The sequence below is a fragment of the Marmota monax genome, unplaced genomic scaffold, assembly GCF_021218885.2.
Source record: "Marmota monax isolate L192 unplaced genomic scaffold, Marmota_monax_Labrador192_F-V1.1 WCK01_AAM20220418_F8-fsc00107, whole genome shotgun sequence".
Lineage (NCBI taxonomy): Eukaryota > Metazoa > Chordata > Mammalia > Rodentia > Sciuridae > Marmota > Marmota monax.
This window is the reverse complement of record NW_026693761.1, coordinates 2,966,552-2,988,514: the sequence shown is the minus strand read 5'-3', so window position 1 is coordinate 2,988,514 and position 21,963 is coordinate 2,966,552. Positions and strand designations below refer to the sequence as shown.

Genomic DNA, 21,963 nt, shown 5'->3' with positions numbered 1-21,963 from the left:
TGCCGCAGTCTGGCTGGGCACAAATGCCGCAATCTGGCTGGGCACACAATCACGAGCCACCACACAGCTTGTAGATTCAAACAGCAACTCTTTATTCCCGAACTCACACCAGCCGTCTACAATCACGTTCTGGGGAAATCCACGTTCTCTTCCCAAATCCACCTTCTCTCCCAAATTCACGTTCTCTGCCCAAATCCACTTCCACTGGGCTTCTATCTCCAAAATATATTGTCTAAATCCCGTGAGAACTCAAGGGGAACTCAGGCAGCAGGATACACCCTATTCCCAGCAGGAATAATCTTAAACCTTAAACCTGGAACCTAAACCGGGAACGCCCTAAACACGATTATCTTAAAACCAGGAACACCCTAATCTGCCTTGGTCCTTGAGCAAGGTCACTTACATTCAATGTCACTGCAACATGTCAGCAACATGGGGTACGCTGGCAAGGAAATTGTCATACCTACTTGGCTAATGGCTCCCAGCAGGCATAATTTAGGATTTTCCCTTAGAGGAAAGAAAATCTGAACATACAGCACCTCACACCATTTCCTTTTTTGTAAATTTTATCAAACTGTTAAATTGTATTAAAATTGATATTTCCTTCTGGTGGCCAGGTTTCTTCAGAGAGTTTGTATTGAGGCCAGGCCAAGAAAATGAGGCGCTTTTTCTTGAGCGTCTGAGGTTCAAATTTATCCCAATTTTTCAATACGCAGGCTAGTGGTGCACCTGGCGTATTGGAGAGAGAGAAGCTCCCGTCTGAGTGAGAAGAACAGGACTCAGGCGCCCACGCCACGCCAGAGAAAACTGTTCTCATTAGGGACGTCTCCCTAAGTTTGAGCTTCCTAAATGGTCCAGAAAACCCGTCTCTCACCTTGCTTTGCCAAGGGGTTTCTGGTCCCCTTTAGCAAAGTGCTAGGGTCTCAGTTTGCCCTGTGCCAGAGACCCTGGGAGGATTCAGACTTAAGGGCATTACTGTTTATCCTCCCGGCCACTAAAAACCCATTGCAAAAGAGAAAAATGCACTCTTTTGTTGCCTTTGCTCTGTAGACTAAAGGAGCCTCCTAAGTGTTAAGGGATATCTACTGGTTGTAAGGTAGCAGATTACCAGAGGAGTTGATTCTAAAAATGCCTCTCTAGCAGCTTAGGGAACACAACGCATTTTAAACATTGGGGCGATAAAACAGACTAGTGAAATTTACCTATGCATCTTAGGGAACCTGGGCAGATTTTGCTAATTATCCCATGCCTTCCTCTCAGTCCTACAACCTGAATTGCTAACATTTCTGACCTGCGAAGGAAGGGGAGCATCCAGGAGGAATGGATGCGAGGTTGGGAGTGTTGCATGGCCCATACGGAGGCAAATGTGATTGGGGCTTTCCCTCAGTGCCATTCATCTACCGATCACCCTAGATACCCCTGAGGGCTGTCGGAAGGGGGCTCAAGAGAAAGGAACCTTAGGAATCGTCTGAGTGTAGCCCAGACCGGAATTCCGCAGTTGTTCCAAACTCCTTCCTCCACCTCCACGCATCCAAGGCAGATCGGGATTCGGGACACTGTGTACTCACGCCAATTGCTCTCCAGGCCCAGACAGAAAAGTTGGAAGCGGCTTTGGCAGAACCCAACATGCCTGCTCTGTATTGAACAGGTGATTGAGAGCTGCCAAGGCCGGGAAACCTCTCACCCGAGTCTTGAAGAGTGGCGGCTGCACTAATTGCGTTTAAGTAGCCGTCGGGTGCCCACCTTACCCTCCAGAAAGAAATAGAGAAAGATGCACCTCAAACAGACATGGGGTGCGTGCACTTACCTCGGTGTAGAATCTCGGTGGGACCTCCAATATGATACCGCTGTTGACTGGTGACGAGTTCTTGCTTCCCCAATGTTGAAGGATAACACCAAAGAAGCACGCCGAGGCAAGGTCAGAGTAGAAATTAGAAGTTTATTAAAGGACAGCAGAAAAGACTTCTCCCGGAGGAAGAAGGGGACCCAAGAGGTGGAATCCGTGGAAGGGATGTTGTCTCCCCTTTTTAAAGTTCTTTCAGTAATGGAATGTAGGTGGGAAGGACCGAGGGGTGGGACACAGGTGGGCCAAAGAAGTAATCTGGTCAGGAAGGACTTCTGAGTCAGCACCTTTTTGCTGGGGGCTGTTCATTAACATTTCTTTGAGGTGGACTTTGGCCTAGGGCCTTTTCGGGACTTCCATGAGTTGTCCTGTGTTTTCCCTGAGTCATTCTCCGCATGGTCTCCTCCATTTTAGATTTCACTCGATATTAGACCCGGATTTATCTAACTACACTGACTACCTAACTTTAAATCTGGCTTCAGTGAGGTTGGAATAGATCCAGGGGTGGGATAGGACTTGGGCAGAGCTTCAGGGATGCATGGACTTCAGTGGATAGGTTTTAGGCAGGAGGAAATGCACAAGCAAAAGCTCAGTGTTAACAATGACAGGGTCCTAGGAGGACAATAAAGTCTGAGCTAACTACAGATAAAAGAACCTGTTTTAGTTTTAAAATGACAGCATCCAGGCTTTATTCATTTTTTTATTTTTGGTATTAGAGATTAAACACAGGGGTGTTTTATCACTGAGCTAAATATCCCCATCCTTTTTATTTCATGGAACATGTTATTACTAAATACTGATTCTGGCCTTGAACTTGTGATCCTGCTACCTCAACCTCCTGGGTAGCAAGGATAACAGGCATGTGTCACTGCACTCAGCCAACATCCATGCTTTAAATATTGCAGGATTTAATTAGAAAATTGAAGCTTTTCACTCATTATGGTCTTAGAACTTTGTTTTGAGATTTTGCAAGTATAATCATAGGGGCCATGTTTTTCCAGAAGTGTCTTGATACTTAGGGCATCTGAATCATAGAGGAGCATCATCACTAGGATAAAAACTAGATCTCACATTTCACCCTTAAGAACCAATCTCTGGATTCAGTGATGTGCTAACAACTGGCTCTCAGAGGAAAACATTTCCACTAAAGGCATAGTCACACTACCACTAATTTAACAACTGGCTGGAAAAATTTCCAAGAGTTTAATAATAAGCTCCCATGAGAGGCTAGGATTGTAGCTCAGCGGTAGAGCGCTCGCCTAGCACGAGTGAAGTGCTGGTTTTGATCACCAGCACCACATAAAAATAAGTAAATCAATAAAATAAAGGGGTTGTGTCCAACTACAACTAATAATAATAATAATAATCTCCCATGAGCAAGGATCAGCCAACTCCCAGCCCACCTCTGCTTGGATGTTTCTCTGTAAGTCCTGTAGAGAACTTTTTCTCCTCTCCAAAATGCTTGCTGTATAGTTCTGGAGGCTGGGAAGTTCAAGTTCAAGGGGGCCATCTGGTGAGAGCCTGCTTGGGAAAACAAGGGCCGACAGCATCACAGGGCATGGCAAGGAAGTGCGCACAAGAAAAAAAGAGCCAAATGCAACCTTTTATGAGGAGCTCATTCTCACAATTGCAGGCTTAATCCATGAGGGTGGCGCCCTTATGACCTACGCACCTCTTAAAGGGCCCACTTCTTAATGCTGTTACAGTGGCAAATAAATTTCAACATGAGTTTTGAGGGGGGACAGTCCATGTAGCTTTTTCAAATGGTGTTTTAATAACTGTCATTATGTTTTAATAACTTTTTAATAACATCATTCATAGCAATGAGTTGCTATGAATAACTACTTCTGTGTCCCTTGCTAAACTATAAGTTTTACCACAAAAGGGATGATCTTGTGATGTATCTGGCACATATTGGGCCTTCAGTAAATACTTGTTGACTGGGTAACTGAAGGATGGATGCTCTGGCTTCAGATCTCTCTCCCCCCTCCCCCATGCTCTCTCACTATCTCCCTGTTTCCTCCCCTGGTTTCCCTTATTTACTTGATTCTAATTAGTAGGCTGCATCTCAGCAGCAGGAGCAGGATAGAGATGGTACTGCTCATGAACTTCCCGGGAAGGAAGGGTCCAGCCTCTGCCTGGTCCCCAGATCTCTGAATGAAGGTGCTCTGTGTTAGACCAGGATGTAAGAAAAGACCACTGACTCCAATTAAAATCAAATTAAAGCAAGCTTATTATTTCGACCAGCTGGGCTGCCTTTCCCTCCCAAAACGGCGGGAACAAGACAGCCCCCCAGCTTTCCTGAAGCCCAGCTTTATAGCCCCGAAAGTTACACAAAGGGGGGTTACAGATAACAGAACTCTGACAAGCATCACACTAATGGTAGTTTACATTTTTAGCTGGCCCCAACATCAGAATTTATGAGGACCATTAGAGCCTCAGAGAGGGTCGTTGTCTGGCCAGGGAAGGCCAATATTTATGAGGTGTCAATAAAGTTTCAGAGAGGGCTGCTATCTGGTCAGAGAGCCAGGCATGGGTGAGTTCAAGGCACGGGCAGGCATTCCAAGCAGGTTCAGAATTTGCAGTAATTTATAGTAAAGCCAAAATTAGCTTTTCATAGTTTTGTGGCGAGATTGCTCCCAATTTTAAGAAAAGATCAGGTTGGGTCTATCATTCCCCCCTTTTCTTATGTGTCCCTTTCAAATCTTTGATAGGGTAGGGGAAGAGCACTGAGGGAATTTTAATCCCTCAGGTAACAGTCTCCAACTTTTTAGAACTCACCCAAAACCAGTCTCCCTGATCTGATCTGACTTAATTAATTACTTATATTGACAGTCTATTTTTGGCTCCATTGTTGTAAGAAGAGAGGCGTCGCTCATTTTGGCTTCTTCTGAGCTGAGAGGGGGTGACGTGAGGGGGCACGGCGAGAGGGACATGAGTTGCCTTTTAGAAGTCAGTTGAGGGACATGAGTTGCCTTTGAGAAGTCAGTTCGGTTTGAAGTCTGGTTGGGGAAGAACAGGTTGTAAAGTCATCTGGGGATGGGTGCTTCTATGAGAGAAACAAAAACCATGAGTACTGAATAAATGTTGCAGCAGCTGGAACATGTCACTGTATAGAAGTTCCCTCACCAGGCTTTAACATCCCCAGTTATCAGGACTGTAAGCATAACATTTAACTTTTAGTGTTACAGTTGTCCCTCCCCATAAGATATAGTTTAATAATTTAATGTCATCTGATCTTGCAAAATCCTTTTACTAGTATGAGCTCTGTGTCTAATAGAGAAACCTTTAATTCTGTTACTCAGGGCTGCATAATCATACTAGCAAACACCAAGTCTACCTGTGTAGGTTAGGAATATCTGTAGGCCTTAAACTAAAAACTTCTGTCTCTGGCAGCTCCTCTTGATAGTCTCTTTTTATAGTTATTAGGCATTTCTGTCTGAGAATCCTTCTTTGTAACCTCCAGTCTTACCTATTTTGGGAGGCTAACATAAACTGTATACCTTAAATTATTATTATTATTATTATTATTATTATTATTATTATTATTATCATCATTATTATTTAAAATGCCCAGGAATGGCTGTATTTTGGTTTTAATGTCTTTGCTAAGTGTTTAAGATGAAGCAGTCAAACTGACTTTTGTTTCTATCTATTGTTAACAGTCAGCTGAGCTTTTATGGGAATCTTTCCTGGGGGAACTTTACAGCAGCTTCTCAGTTCTGCTAGTGCCATTTGCGATAGGATGGGTCCAGGTCTTGCTTGACCATGTGGCTTCCCTCGGAAGCATCAGGGATGTCTCCCTTCTCTGATGACCCTCCTCTTCATAGCAAATGCACTGATTGGCTTTCTGTTCTCCAGTGGTCTCATTAGTCTCCGTGATTGGGAGGTTATGTGGCCCAGAGTTGCAAAGCTCTTTAGAGAAGTCCCCTGTTCCCTGGATTCAGACTGACTCAGAGGGAAAGAGCCAAATATTGGGTTTTTTTGCCCTTTTAATTTAACTTTAATTTTAAAACTTAATCTTAGACATCCAGCAAATAAATTTTAACAGCCTTATATTAAGAGTACTGGGCTTTAATGTCTATAACTTTACAATTATTTATCTTTTTATTAATTGGGATCTGTATTATCCTATCTAGGTGATGGCTTATTATCTTAAATTAACCCATGTTGTGTTCTTAAAGTAACACTTCTGTAAAACACTAACAGGGAATCTTTAGGTCACTTATAAGGAAATTACAAAATAAAATTAACAAGAGTAAAAACACTTAGTTCGTGTAATAGCTACCCTGAATTTTTGGCTGAGTTATACATTATATCCCCTGTTTGAGATCCTAGTAATCTTGACAGAAAAAACAACTTTTGAACATAACTTTAAATGAACTAAAATCTGGCCTACTGCTTTCGTAGTCATTCTCACATGTAGTAAGATGGGACACAGAGCCTTATCTCAGGTAAGGCAGGGCTCTTTATAAATCTTAAGTGTTTTAGTTATAAAGCTGATCTTTGTTTTTTAAATATCATTTTACAAAGTTTACATAAATTGTTTGAGGTCACATGAACATTAGCTAACACCATATGATATCACATGTAAAACATGAATTAAAGAAAGGCTGAAAGTTTTTAACCTTTACATAGATTAGGCTCTCATTAACTTAAAAATACATTTAAATTGTTCCCCAATGTAAAAGTAACATAAAATTTTACATATCTTATTGATAACAGGTAAATAAATCCCCAATATATTTTTTCCATACAACTTCAGAACACCAGCTTGATATAATGCTCTTTTAAAGTTTCTACCTTACAGACTTGTATACCTGGAAGATATGAGCACATTAATAGCATCACAATTACATTGATGTTTTTATATTAACCAAGTTTAGCTTTTAAAAAAATGACAGTATAATGCTCTAAAATAACAGTTCTTATTTAACCAATTGTTTAATTTTTATGGTTGCTTGCTCTGGAAAAAAAATAAAACTTAATAAACACAATGTTATGGGTAAACTTATGTTTTAAGAAATTTTTGTCTCTTTAACACATGACTGATTTTTTTACAATCTTATACAGACCTTAGTACAAACTTATACAGACCTTAGTAAATCAATCAGATATCTAACAAAAGTACTCATGAATGAGTAATCCCATATCAAATTTACTTTACTTATTTTATCAAAATATTAGATAAGTGTATTGAACAGTGCTAGCCATTTTTTTGTTGTTGAAGGAAAAGTCCTAGAACCAAGGCATATTAGACATTTTATAGACATTAATATTTTATTAGTTTTTTTTGAACACCTAGAAAAACTTGTAAGCTTAAATTTAAAGACATTTATTTTTATCTGTTTATCCAATTTAAATTGAACCATTTAAATCACATGAATTAAAGATCTTTGGATCCATTTTTTTAAAATTTGTTTTTATGAGCGCTCCTTATATATGTTAATTTGTATATCATATATATGATATACGGACATATGTATATATAGACATACAACACATAACACAATTGTGCACACATAACAATAGTAAAAGCCTTGTAGATTTTCACAGGTGATATCTCATTGCAATGTTTCAAAAACTCCACAGTTGGTCAAGATAGAACTGATCAGAAAAATATTAACCTAGGTCTGTAGGATCAAAATCGTGAGCTCAAAAAAAAAATACAGAATCTAAGGAAAAAAAAAAAAAACAAGAGTCCTAGGAAAAAATGACTGGCCGGTAATTAGTAAATACCATACAATTTACTTTTTTTTTTTTCCTTAGGCCTCAGATCAGTCTCCTACTGAGCTTGCAGGCTTCTTTCATTTGAATTTCAACATAAGTCCTGGCTGAGGTCTGAAGGAGCAGGGAAAAACTGTTATTCTGAGCAGACACCTCAGGCCTAAGGCATTTAAACCATAAGTCATAATTTTCAGGTTCGGATGTTGAAAATTATGATACAAGTTTAACATACAATTCATAAAATTTTATATCTTTAGATCTTGTTTTGTCAACAGATACCATACTATGATTTACTATCCTTGTCCAAATTAATGCACTGGCACACACAGTGACATTTTCCCAGGCTACCCAATTCAAAATTGGTGAAAAAAAGGACTGAATGATTGGGAAGTTACTTGCCAACTTGGAAGTAGAGTTCTTTAGTTCTTCATCCTAAGTATTTAAGTTCTCTGGCATGAATTATCTGAAATCATAAACTAAACAATTACCTAAACCCAACTTTTAACTGCAAGATTGTGCAATGCTTCAAAAACCCATTCAGATACCAGATTGTTACAATAAAGCATCATCTTTTAGACACACATTCAGCCAAGATCATTCCCAAGAAACAATTTATAATATCAACACACTATTGCACATGTCTTAAAGGGCCAGAAACAAAGACACAGGACAGACAGAAAGGAGCTCCAGACTATGGCTGACAGACAGAAACCTTTAAAACAAAGCAGATAAGAGAAAAATCTCCTATACCAGTGGCACCATAGATGTCCCCACAAGGGGAACAGATGTTTTCACAGAGAGGCAACCTGAAATGTAAAATCAAGGGTCTCCATGGCGACTTTACTGCATTAAGTGTCCCCTTTTTCTTTTTCTCTCTCTTTTTTTTTTAAGAAGACAGAGGTGGCATAATCCTTACAGTGCAGGAAAGGAAGGAGGGAATTCCCGAAGCAACAGGGCTTCGGCAGCTGCTGGGAGTCCCTCAGTCCCTCCTTTTACTTACAGGATTAGCTCCTCTGGTTCGGTTCCACCCCAGGCACACTCCATCTCCTAACATTTCAGTAGTCAGTTCTCAAAAAGTTCTGGTGGTGGGGGTGGTATCAAAATTTGTAACTGAAAGTTCGGTTCCTGACCTTAGAGCCAATTAATGCCAATTTAATAATGAGGACAGGGTTTTGAGAAAAAGAAAAAGGGAGGTTTATTGCTTTGCTAACAAAGGAGAAACACAGGGGACTCTGCCCAAAGGTTGTGACTCTCTTGATCTGGAGGGACAAGGGGTTTTAAAAGAGTCTCACTTGTTAACCTGGGAGATACTCAGTTCTTAGATCCCCAGCAGGCATTGCCCTCTGCAGTGGGTGTGCTCCAGCAGCCAGCTAGGGGCTTCTCTCATCCTGCTTAACAAAGGGCAGTAAAGTTCATCGCAGTTCCTTAAAACACAGTCCAAAGGGGTGTCAGGCTTACTTGCTTTATTACCCATTTTCACGTCCAATATCCTTAAGTTTTTACCACAGAAATCACACAACAAAACGCACAAAAACAAACAAACAAAAAACATATAGAACCCAGAACAAAACACAAGAAAACAGAAACCCGGCGCCAAAACAGAAAAACAGAGGAGCAATGCAACATCTTGCTAAAGCTCCGGGGTAGGAGCGCGTGCGTGCCCATCGGCACCTCTCTACCCTTCCAGAGGAATTCCCTACAGAACAGAACAGAAGACAGAACGATTTCTCGTTACTGTCTGGACAGGAGTATATGTGAGCCTCACCAGGCCACCTCTCTGTCATCAGAAGACATCTCCCTTAACCAGATACCAGATGTTATAAAGGCGCCACTTACCTATGGAGGCCTCCTCCACCAGGTGCTTGCTGATAGTTTTAGTGCAGCAGTTCACTGCAGTGCTCCGGGGACCCAAGGCTCACTCCGAGGCCTTGGAACGTCTCAAGTTGCGCACCCCCTAGAGTGGCTCTCTAGCCCGGAGCCCTGGAGCGAAGGCCGGCTTCAGAATTTCCAGCAGTCTGGTCTTGTGATCTTGTCGGGCAGGGTCATCTCGCTGGGGAACTCCAAAATGTTAGACCAGGGTGCAAGAAAAGACCACTGACTCCAATTAAAATCAAATTAAAGCAAGCTTATTTTTTCGACCAGCCGGGCTGTCTTTCCCTCCCCAAATGGCGGGAACAAGACAGCCCCCCAGCTTTCCTGAAGCCCAGCTTTCCTGAAGCCCAGCTTTATAGCCCAGAAAGTTACACAAAGGGGGGTTACAGATAACAGAACTGTGACAAGCATCACACTAATGGTAGTTTACATTTTTTGCTGGCCCCAACATCAGAATTTATGAGGACCATTAGAGTCTCAGAGAGGGTCGTTGTCTGGCCAGGGAAGGCCAATATTTATGAGGTGTCACTAAGTTTCAGAGAGGGCTGCTATCTGGTCAGAGAGCCAGGCATGGGTGAGTTCAAGGCACGGGCAGGCATTCCAAGCAGGTTCAGAATTTGCAGTAATTTATAGTAAAGCCGAAATTAGCTTTTCATGGTTTTGTGGCGAGATTGCTCCCAATTTTAAGAAAAGATCAGGTTGGGTCTATCACTCTGCAGCTTCTCTCCAGAGAGCAATTTCTACACCCACCTGTCAGTCTTCAGATCCAGGGGATGGCTCTATCCAAACCACTTCAGAAATCACATCTTCAGGTCAGACTGAGCTGGATTGGTCCGTATTTTCAACATTTCAAATGAAATCATCCAAGTACTCCTTCCTTCACTGAGGAGGCCTAAGTAGAAATCAAGCTCAAGGCAGCCTGGAATGCAGTCATTCATTCTCCAGAAGCTGGGTAGACACCAATCTAGCCCTCATCAGCAGACAGTCTTAAAATAGGGACTGGCCACTAAAATGTCATCAAAAAAGCATCACACATTAATGTATGGTGTGCATGCAGGAACATGTGTCTGTGTTTGTATCCTCACAACTCTGCTTGGCTAATGCCCTTGTCCATTCACCCCAGCCCCACCCTTCATCAGCAAAGCATCGCTTGACAAAGCCTGTCGCATTCTGGGTGTTTTTCAGTTGGAGATAGAGTGGTGGGTCCTGACAAGGCATGCATGTGTCATTTCAAATCCTTTCCTGGATGATTTCCCTCAGAGCACATTGACCTATTCCCTGATGATGCACAGCCCACCCTTCCTCAGGTCCCTCCCAACTCCTATCACAGAATATGTGCTCATGCAAGGTGCTGTACAGATGCTCCTTGGAACACCTAGACATGCTGATCCAGTGACACCTGAGGGAATGTTGACTGTGCCTCCTTCACCTGCTATCATTCACCCAGTGGTTGCTCTCCACTGTGTTCAAAATTAATTGAAGATTCATGTATGTGCTGTCCCTGGAAGATTATTTGAATTGCCTGCTGAGCTTCTCTGCCAGCAACTTCTGGGAGCCTGGATCAGCAGTCTTTGACCCTCAGAGATCTTCAGGTCTTCTTCAGTGAAATGTGACAGGTACCATTGGGTTAGGAACCCTTCCTTCTAAAGGCCCAACTTGACCGTGAAAGTATAGGGCACACAACGTTGGGGAACCATAGAGCACACTTGGGTTGAAAGGAATAGAGAGACTCTGGAGATGATATTTAAACACTAAAAAATAAGCAATTAAAATAATTGTTAACAATGCTACTGCTTCGTGAGACCCTGTGATGTGTCATTTGAAACAGACGGCTTCCTTCAGATATTGCACTAACAGATGTTTATTTTTCACAAGCCTCTGAGATGGGCTTTGTTCTCATTTAATAGACAAGTAAACAGACTTGGCCAGTTGATCTGGACCTGCAGAGCTGGCAGCTAGGATGCAGCAGAGTTGACAGAAGCCAGACCAGCTGACTGCAAGACCAGTGGGGCCAAGCACAACCCCATTCCTGGGGTCCTCAGAGGAAAAGTGCCAACCCCTGGGACGTGTAAGAATCTATGTCCAACTAAGGTGAAGCAGAAGCACTCAGCCTTGGCACAGAGCATGGTGGTGGTTAAAATGCAATTTTGGTTGCCAAAATTCCAGCTGCCAATCAGCTCTGCCATCTCTAGCTATGTGGCCCTAGCCTGGCAAACTTCTCCATGTCTCATCTATATAAAGGAATAGAAGAAGAAAGATAATAGTACCAGCTTTATTGGACTCTTCTGAGGATTAAAGCACTTTAAAAGTATGTTAAATTGGGGGCTGGGATTGTGACTCAGTGGTAGAGTACTTGCCTAGCATATGTGAGGCACTGGGTTCGATTCTCAGCACCACATACAAATAATTAAAATAAAGGTCCATCAACAACTAAAAAAAATTTTGAAAAAAGTATGTTAAATTGGGTTGTTTGGCTTAAAGCTACTGATGTAAACTGTGATGGTAGTACATAGTTGTAATCCCAGGTACTCATCAGGAAGCTGAGACAGGAGGATCACAAGTTTGAGGCCACCATGGGCAATTTAGACCCTTTCTCAAAATATAAATAAAAAATTTAAAAGGGCTAGGGATGTAACTTAGTGGAATAGCCCTTATTCAAACCCAGTACCATAATAATAATAATAATAATAATAATAATAATAATAATAAAACAGTCCCTGTACATATTTTAAGTTTGGCCTAAAGACTCTGTACCTAGTGAACTGCAGTCTAACTTGATGTATGAACAGACTATAATCTCCTACTGTAACACGTAGCTGAGTCTCAGGCCATCACAAGGAGCCAACTGTTCAAACCATGTTCATATAAGATAGACTTGAGCTGTAACTAACCAGGCTGTCTTTACCTCACTTCCGTTTTCTGTATATCACTTCCTTTTTCCTGGCTCTAAATGTAGCCTGCTCTCAGCATGGTGGGGCAGGGTGTTTTGAACCATCTGGGGTCTGCACTGTTACAAATCCCAAATAAAAGCAATTAAGATTTGTAAATTCCTTGGGTCAAATATAAATTACCTAGAATAGTAAAGCATGCATAAGCGTGGGCAAAGATTATTTGAAAAAGGGCACTCAGATCAAGTGAGTGGTACTTAAGTCATTAATTCCTGTCCATTGAGAACAAACACTGTGGCAGTCTCAGGTGAGAAGCGCTCACCTCCACTGCTTTTCATGGGTGGTGGGGACTTAACGCACATTGTGCAGCCACAGAGACCCTGGAACTGAAAACACAGGTGCTGGGGTTCTTGACCACTCCTGGTGGGATGGGGTCTGCCCCAGAGGAGAGACCCATCCATCAGAACCAAAGAAACACAAAGCAGAAGGTGGCATCCCCTGGCTTCAGAAGAGTGCAGCACCCAACAGAAGCCACACTCATCTCTGCTTCCAAGGTCATCCCTAGAGTGGCAGTGAGGGAGCCACCTTGTGGGCCAGTTACTTGAGGCCCAGGAGGCTGCCCTCAAGTCATTCTTGCTGAAACGGTTGGCAGAGAAAGTCCCAGCTGGTGCCAGTAAGCACTGTAGCGATGGCTGTGAGCTGCTGCCAATTGCCAACTGCCTCCTGCACACAGAGTGGGGAGCTGACGCTATCTCAGATCTGTCCCGGACTGTGGGCAGGAAGGGAGGGGCTCAGGCTGCCTGCAGTGCGCTGTGACGGAGAGCCCAGAAAGAAGGCTCCGCGACCTGGTGCCAGTGAGGCTTTAAGAGCTGCCCCAGCACCTAAGCCCTTCACTTCTCCAAATCCAATTTCTCCAAACCCAGAAACTTCCCTTGGCTTCTCCCACAAAGTCCTTCAGATAGGTCCCTTCTCAGAAAACTGGAGAAGGAAGAAAAGAATGCAGAGGGAAAGGAAACAGAAATGCCACCAACTGTATACTGGGAAGGGGTGAGGCCACTGGAGAAGAGCAGGGGTTTAGAAGCCATGCAAAGAAGAGCAGATCAATTCCACACTGTGGAATATAATTCAGTGAGAAAAAGGAGCTATCAGGCCACACACACACACACACACACGCACACAAATGAATGGAGAACCCATGCATGTTGCTAAGTGAAGAAGTCACTTGAAAAGGACACAGTGTAAGAGTCCAACTACATGACCCTCCAGGAAAGGTAAAACTATGGGGACAGTGAGAAGGGAAGGGGGGACGGGAAATAAACTGGCAGAGCATAGAGGATTTTTACAGCAGTCAAACTCTTCTGTATAATACTATCATGTGACATATGCCATCATACAACCAGTCCCAACTTATACTGGGTTAACATTATTCTACTTTATGAGGGTGTGAAAGAAACATGCAATCAGTAGAAATTGTACTTTGAGTTTTGCTCTTTTCCTGGGTGAGAGACATGGGATCATGCCCTGAGGATCACAACTCTGTACAATTTTGCCAGCAGTTTTTTGGATATAGGTGATCAGTAAATTGCACAAGAGATACCATACTTTATTATAAAATAGGCTTTGTGTTAGAAGATTCTGTCCAACTGTTGGCTAATGCAAGTGTTCTCAGCACATTTAAGGGGGGGACAAGGCCAAGCTGTGACGTCCGGTGGGTTATGTTAAATTTTTTATTTAATAAATATTTAATTTTTATTTTTTATTGAATATCTTAAACTTACCATGGGTTTACTGGGTTGTAACCCTGGTGTAATCGAGAAGCATCTGTACATTTGTCAAAACCCCACAAGATACACAACACAGTGAGTGAACCTTAATGTAAATTATGGAGTAAGTTAATATGGCAATGTTAGTGCAGTAACAGCCAATATTAGCAAGAGGGGAAAGTGTCCTTAGTTCCTACTTCTCCTGAAAACCTGAAACTGCTCTTAAAAACACAGTTTATTAAAAACAAATATTGTTTATTAATAACAACAACAAAGCAAAAATCAAAACCATAACCAAAAAAGCAAAAACCAAGTGGGCTTGTCCCAAACATGAACAGCTGCCCTGCAGGCACACCTCCCGGTGACCTGCCCATGTTAGAAGCAAATAGGCCAGTGAGGCATGGCTGTCATTCAGCTCAAAGTGGATTAATTCTCCCAAAGGTCACTTGATTGGACCCACATACACACTTAATAAGAAAACTTTAATGTCCCCAGCTTTGGTGCAAACAGCCACCTGGCTAAAAGGATTTGGGGCACCTGATTGGTGAAGGAGGTTTTACTTTTAGATGAGACACCCAAGGATGTGCCTGGCTGGGCAGCATCTTTTTCAGCCCTCAGGGCTTTGAATGTTGACTTGCTTTCCTTCAAGGTTCGACTTGACAGACAGAAGTTGCTCACCCTCCCCCTGGAGAGCCACACCCCCCACCCCAGATGGGCACAGCTATTACCTTCTGAGCCCCTAGAAGATGGCTTCCTTCCTGAGCTCGAGATGAGTGATACAACTTGGGATCCAGTGGCCTTTGGTTGAAGATAGGCCCTTGTCACAGCCCATCAGCTTAGTGACAGGTGGGTTCAGTCCTGGTCCACACAAAATGTTCAGTGTGCAAAGAGGAATAAACCCTTAGCTTCCATGGGAAACTGGGGTGACCTAAGTAATCTAAACTCATGACTTGGCTTTTCACTATTTTTATACTTTTATGTTAATGTTAAGCATAAAGTTGATATATGACCGTGGGTTTTGAACTAGAAACATCAGAGTTTGGATCCTATCTATTTACTATTAGTGTGACTGTTTCAGTCAGGTTTTATTATTATTATTGTTGTTGTTTTGTTTTGTTTTTCTGCTGTGGCTAAAAGATCTGACCAGAACAATTTTAGGGAAGACAAGTTTATCTGCGTGCTCCCACTTTCAGAGGTCTTAGTCTATAGAAGGCCGGCTCCATTCCTCAGGGCTCGGGGCTTGAAGTGAGGCAGAACATCATGGTAGAGAGTGCGGCAGAGGGAACCAGCTCATATGATGATTAGGAAGCAGAGAGAGAGAGAGAGGTAGGGGGAGAGGGAGGTCTCCACTTGTCAGATACAAATATATACCCCAAAGTCACACCCCCAATGCCCCACCTCCTTCAGCTCAACCCACCTGTCTCTAGTCACCACTCAGTTAATCCCATCAGGGAGCAATTCACTGATTCGTTTAAGGCTCTCCCTACCTGATCATTTCCCCTTCTGGCCCTCTTGCATTGTCTCACGTGTGAGCTTTCAGGGGACACCTCACATACAACCCATAACAGTGATCTTTGGCAGATGTGAAATGGGCATTATTATCCTGGTGCCACTGGGACACCCTGATGAAATGCCTGAGGGGACCCAACCACAGAAGGACCCTCCCTCCTTGAGACATCAGGTTTCACTTCCTGTGTATTCTGAATCAACAGTCATCCCTCAGTGACTACAAGGGACTGATTCCAGCATCTCTCCCGCCCCCCCCCCCCCAACCAAGGATGCCAGACTCCATGGACGCTCAGGTCCCTTACATTAAATGGAGCAGTATTTACATATCACACACACACACCCTCCCATGTACTTTATTATTTTTTGAGATGGGTCTGTGTTGCCCAGGCTGGTTTTGAATTCTTGGATTCAAGTGATCCTCCCACTGCTTCAGTGTATGTAGCTACCATCATCTCTAGATGACTTATAATGCCTAATATAGTGTAAGTGCTCTGTAAATAGCTGTGTACTGTACTGTTCAGGGGAAAAAGTCTATGTGTTTTCTGTATATGTTCAGTACAGACATGATTTTTTTCTTTTCTTTTTTGTGGTTCTAGGAATTGAACCCAGGGGCATTCCCCAGCCACATCCCCAGCCCTTTTTATATATGAGACAGGGTCTCACTAAGCTGCTGAGGCTGGCCTCTAACCTACAACCTCCTGCCTTGTCGGTTCCATGAACAGGAGTTGAGCACGTACATACCCTTGGCTTTCAGCAATGAAGGTGTGAAAATGGCTTCTGCTGGCAGAGCCAAAGCAGGTGGACCTCCCTTCGCTAGGCAAGGAATTAAGCTCTGGGAGTAGGCTACATCCCCCTGAAACCCAATTCTTTGCCTTATTTGGGTGGAACTTTCTCCAGTGTCTTCCCCCTGATAAATAGGGTTTCAGGAATGCTTTTTTTTTTTTTTTTTTTGCCTGTCTCTTTTGCCTCCTTTGTCACTGAATCCCAAGAAAAAGGTACTTTCTGTGTCTGTGTGTTTATTTAGTGCCAGCCCAATTCACCTGGAGAGACCCTGATTTAGTCGAGTGTCAAGGCAGATGGCTCCTGAACAGAGGGACTCGGGCAAGGCTGCCACCCCCGCTCATGGATCCTGGGCTCTAGCTGGACACCCACAGGAGCACCCACATGACACTGCCTCAGAGGGATTCCAAGTGGGCAGATCGGACAGAGTAGGATGGACTGGGGAAGCTCTGGGTGCACGTGGCAGCTGGCAGAGAAAGGAGCGCTGGCCTCCAGCGGTGGAAGCCAGTTCCACACCTTCATTGTTCAAGGCTAAGGGTAGGGCTCAGCAACCCCCCGACACTGCCTCAGCCCCCCGAGTTGCTGGGATTACAGGTGTGCCCCCACTGTGTTGGGCTGTCATTTCTTTTTAGAGTATTTTCAACCTGAGGTCCTCTGAATCTGTGGATATGAAACCCAATTGTATATTCACAGCAATCAATGAAGGGGAGGCTCTGGGCTAGGAATCTGATGGAGAATGAGTGGGTGGGAAGGAGGGAGGAGGAGATATCCTTGGGATAGAATTCTCCTCTCATAGGGAAGTGCCCAGAAGCCCAAGGGGTGCTCAAGACCTCTTAGTCCGGCAAAGGAGTCAGGACTGAGAAGGAGCTTGGGGAAGGGAGGGGGATAAAAGAAAGGTTTTGCAGCATGCCAAGGCCAGGTGACAGGGTGGGAGAGGCACCCCTGCAGGTCTAGGGTGGAGAGTAAAGGGGGTAGGGTGGGCCACAGCTCCAAGGAGAGGACCTGAGGAAGGTGACAAAACACGCAGCAGGGAAATCTGTCCCAGGCTCTCACTGCAGCCAGGCAGGTTAATCTGTTTATTTTTTCAAAACAAACTAAAAATCACCACTCAAAATATTTGAGAAGAGTGCTCAATCACAGTTAAAAGCTTTCTGCAATTTGCAGCCAGAACATCACATACTGGTGGGTCAGAGATCAGCGCTCTGGTATGGCTCAGCCAGGGCTTGGGCTTTTCAGTTCTGAGGCTGTTCTCACATGGCCAAGCGACCAGCAGTGACAGCCCCACGCTGCTGAGCTCAGTGCATCCGGGGAGACATCTCAGACCTCTGTGGGCTGCTGCTGTGCCCGCCTGGTGCAGCAAGGGCCCAACATGCTCCCCCACCCACCAGGAGAGGTCCTAAATGTCCCCGAGGGAAACAGCGGGCCACGGCCCATGTGCAGACTTCCTCAGATGAAGACGGAAAGGGCCTGCACTGTCACCAGGAAGGGCCAACTCCTGGCCTGTGTCCAGCTGGGTCAGGGGGGGCGAAAAAATCAAGTTAGGGGTCATCATCGCTCATGCTTAATGTTGGCTTCACTCCGCTCCAAGGTGACCCCATTGCCATTCCGAGGACCTTCCTTCTTGCTCCAGTCTTTTTCTGTGTAAAACTCAGCAAGCACAGGGCAATGTTCAGAAGCCACTCCGCCCCAGGACCAGTTATCTGGAATCCAAGGGTTCGTGAGACCTTCTCTCACCACAGCCCAGTGACCTGAAGGGAGAGGGAAGAGACCAAGGAATCAGGCCGGCAGGTGCAAGGTCAGAGCGGCCCATGTGTCAGCGGAGGGATCCCTAAGAGTCTGCCTCCAAGAGCTGAGTGCCTGTCCCCCGGACTAGAAATTCCAGTCCCCAGGGTCTCTCAGTCCTGGTTGCATGTTAAGACTCATGGGGGACCCAGGCATTGCTACTTTTATTATTTTAAAATTTCTTAGTGAAGCATAATAGGCATCTGGAGACTTGGTAAATGTCTAGGGAGGGTTCAGAACCACTGTTTTAGTCTTTCATCAAAAGATCCTACTATGAGGCTTAGGGTGCAGCTCAGGGGCAGACAGCTTGCCTAGACCTTGGTTTAATCCCCAGCAACACACACACACACACACACACACACTCACACACACACCCTCCCTCTGTCCCTCCTTTTTGCTGACGAGTTGTCTCCTGACTCAGCAGGCTATAGTTGGGGAGAATGGTTGTTTTTCCTGAGAAAAGAGATGACCCACCACACCCTGCTGCTTGTGAAGCACTGAGCACTTTTTTCCTCCTGACGCTGCTCACCGGATAACAGCATGTTGGGGAGTCCCATCCACAACACAGTGTCTGAACATTTGACAAATGTTTGTTGAATGACTAAGTGTCCTTAAAGTTCAGGTAAGTTATCAGCTCATCTGGGAATTAGCCAAACTCTGCTAATTTACAGGGATGATCTATAATGAGGTTTGCCTGAGATCAGTCCGGCACCTTTTAATTGTGTGCCACACCCCTTCATGCTTAAAAGTGTCTCCAAATGAATGATACTTATATGGTCACTACCTAAATGGTGACCCCTTCTCTCCCCATAAATTCCGCAGAGGAGGCAAGATAGCACTGCATTGTTCAACATGGGGAAGCATGAGGAAGTCCTCCCCTACCTGTGAACACCTTCTTCAAGCTTTTGCTGATCCAGATGTTGTCCAGAGACTTGGAGCCTTGAGGATTCTTGGTGCTGATGTTGGTGAAGGTGTGGGCAGGGATCAGGTGGTAGAATTTTTCCCTCCTCAGGATATCATAGTCACTGCTATCTGGTCCTTGGCCAAAATCCCCTAAAATAATGACATCTTTTTCTCCTATAAGTGGAAGGAAGAAAATTAGGAATTAAGGAGCAAGTAGAAAGCAAAACTCGACCTTGACCTCAGTCGCTTGAAATGGGATTGTGCTGACTCTCCAGGGTGAGGACTACAGCAGGTTTCTCATTCTCCCTATTTTTCTAAATGTTTTGTGCAACTGCTGCCCCCGAACTTTAAGAGGAGGTTAATTTGGAGAGGAGAGGTAACACAGAAACCACCCCTATTCGAATCCAATGGTGGAAAAAGGCCTTAGGGTCTTGCCCACATGTTTAACAAAAGCCCAACAGACATTTACAGAGCACCTTCTCGGGTCCTACTGTGCGGGTGATTCAGAGATGAATAGAACACACTCCTGCCCTCGAGGAGCTCACAATCTAATGGACAGACAGACAAGAGTGGAGTTTGAGTATCAAACCAGAAGCACAGAGAATATAGCACAAGGAAGGGGGGTCAGGGAGCTCCCTGGAGGTGGTGATGGCTCACTTGGGTCTTAGAGTATGTGCAGGAGTACTCAGGGCAGCAAGGTGAGCTGGAACCCGCACAAGGGCAGGGAGCTGGGGAACTGCCTGGTTTCATGTGTATGTGTTGGGGGCAGTACCTAGAATAGCTGGATGCTTCTACCATCTAGGGTGTCAAGAAGCCAGATGCTCAAGATGAGGCTGGAGAGGTAAGCAATGCTACTCCCTGATTGGCAGTTGTGCTCTATCTGCCTGAGGATTAATTAAATCAGATCACTGGACCAGGGGAAAGTTTGGGTCCCTCCTTGGCCTTCAATGAGCAGCTACAGCATCCATCACCCATGGTGATGGACATGATTTATAATTCTCCTGCTGCGGATAACTTCTAAGGCTATTCCCAAAGCTGTAAATAATGCTGAAATGAGAAACTCATTCAAATATCTGTATCCCTGCTTTCTGTCCTTAATCTAGGACAGAAAAACAACATGGCCACCAGTCCAGACACTGGAGAGACTGTGCCAGCCTAGTTTCCAAAGGCTGCTCCGGTGTCAACCCTCCCAGCAAGGTAAGAAAGTTCCCCTCTCTGCATCCTTTATCAACATTGAGTATCCCCACTGAAGAAAATTAGCTTGGTATGTGAAAATGGAAGCCTCTTTCTATTGGTAGTCACTTTTCCTCTCCTTGGGGTTGCCCGTCTCTATGTAAATTATATGAAATTCGGCTGTGCAGGAGATTTACCTCTTCTTTGTGATTTATTTTTTAATTTGGGGGGGCGGTATCAGGAATTGAACCCAGAGGCATTCAACCACTGAGCCACATCCCCAGCCCTATTTTATATTTTATTTAGAGACAGGGTCTCACTGAATTGCTTAGCACCTCACTTTTGCTGAGGCTGGCTTTGAACTCTCAATCCTTCTGGCTCAGCCTCCCAAGCCACTGGGATTACATCATTTATTAATTTATTCAATCACCTGTATCAGTATGGACTCCTGAATATTTATTTATTTTATACAATGAGTTATAAACCACTAATATGTTACTTTGTTGCTTCATTTTTTCTAGCTTCTATCTTCGGGAGCTCTTTCTGTTGGCTCCAGTTTCCTTTTGACACATACCCACCATAGGTTTGGTGTGGGCACTTCATCTTTCCCGAGTGACCAAGATGCGCCAGGATCATCCTGTCCTTGAAGCCCTTCTTCAGGAGCCCTTATCTGAGAATGGTGTTGGAAACTGAGATCTGGGTGCTGGCTGGCTCATCATGTCTCTTCTTTGTATATGGTACTAGAGGCTTATTTATTGACCTACATGAACTCTTCATATATTATATCTCAGAGCTGTTTTCTTTCTCTGGTCTTCACTTGCCTTTTCATTTGGTCTATGACCAGCTGAAGCACATCAACTAAGCACAGGTGTGTAATTTTTTTATGCACTACTATCTAACAAAATTTTCCTAGAGCCAGGCACAGTGGCGTATGCCTTTAATCACAGTGGCTCAGGAGGCTGAGATTGGAGAATCTCCAGTTCAAAGCCAGCCTCAGCAAAAGTGAGGCACTAAGCAACTCAGTGAGACCCTGTCTCTAAATAAAATACAAAATAGGGCTGGGGGTGTGGCTCAGTGGTTGAGTGCTTATATGTGTGTGTGTATATATATATATATATTCACTGAATTTTTTATAACATCATCTCTAATGTTTTGTTCTTTACCCTGCTTAGAATTTACTTTTATTTTTCCCACAAACAACTGACCGCTCTGACAGTGTCATTTCTTGAAGAATCCTTTCTTTCTCAACTAAATTGTAAAACCAACCTGTCATTTAAACATCTTGAGCATCATGTATCTGTTTCTAAGCTTTCTCCCCTCCTGTGCATCTATTCTTGAGCTGGTACTATAATATATTTTAATAACCCTTCATTAAAATTACTGGAATATTGATAGCTAATGTGATTTGAAAATTAAAATTTGATTTTTTTAGTAAACCAATGTCAACTTCATTTAATGTTCTTATTCTTAGCTGGCCAGAGAACACTGTTCCTTGTTCCTATGCCTCCTACTATTCTACACATAAATGATCAGACAAGTTCATCTATTTTCACAAAAATCATAGCAATGTCATCTATCAGATCTCACCTAATTTTTCTGCTTATCAGTATATCCTAGAGATGGATCTGCTTCAAATCAGTAGTTTTCAAACATTTTTTTCCTTATTATTTATTTATTTATTTAGATGCTGGGGGTTGAATCCAGAGGGTTTTTTATCACTGAG

General features: G+C 43.7%; 1 protein-coding gene across 3 annotated transcripts in view; it reads right to left on the bottom strand.

The window, feature by feature from the left end:
- Positions 1–17,444: 17,444 nt before the first annotated feature.
- The window catches only part of Eepd1 (endonuclease/exonuclease/phosphatase family domain containing 1), a 123,379-nt gene continuing 118,860 nt past the window's right edge, over positions 17,445–21,963 (bottom strand). For all 3 annotated transcript variants that reach the window (XM_046460613.2, XM_058584452.1, XM_058584450.1), the window contains exons 7-8: positions 19,047–19,241; positions 17,445–18,130 (exon numbers count right to left, since the gene is read on the bottom strand). In XM_046460613.2, coding sequence (XP_046316569.1) covers positions 17,931–18,130; positions 19,047–19,241 — 395 coding nt within the window. In that variant the 3' untranslated portion in view covers positions 17,445–17,930. The remainder of the gene's footprint in view (positions 18,131–19,046; positions 19,242–21,963) is intronic.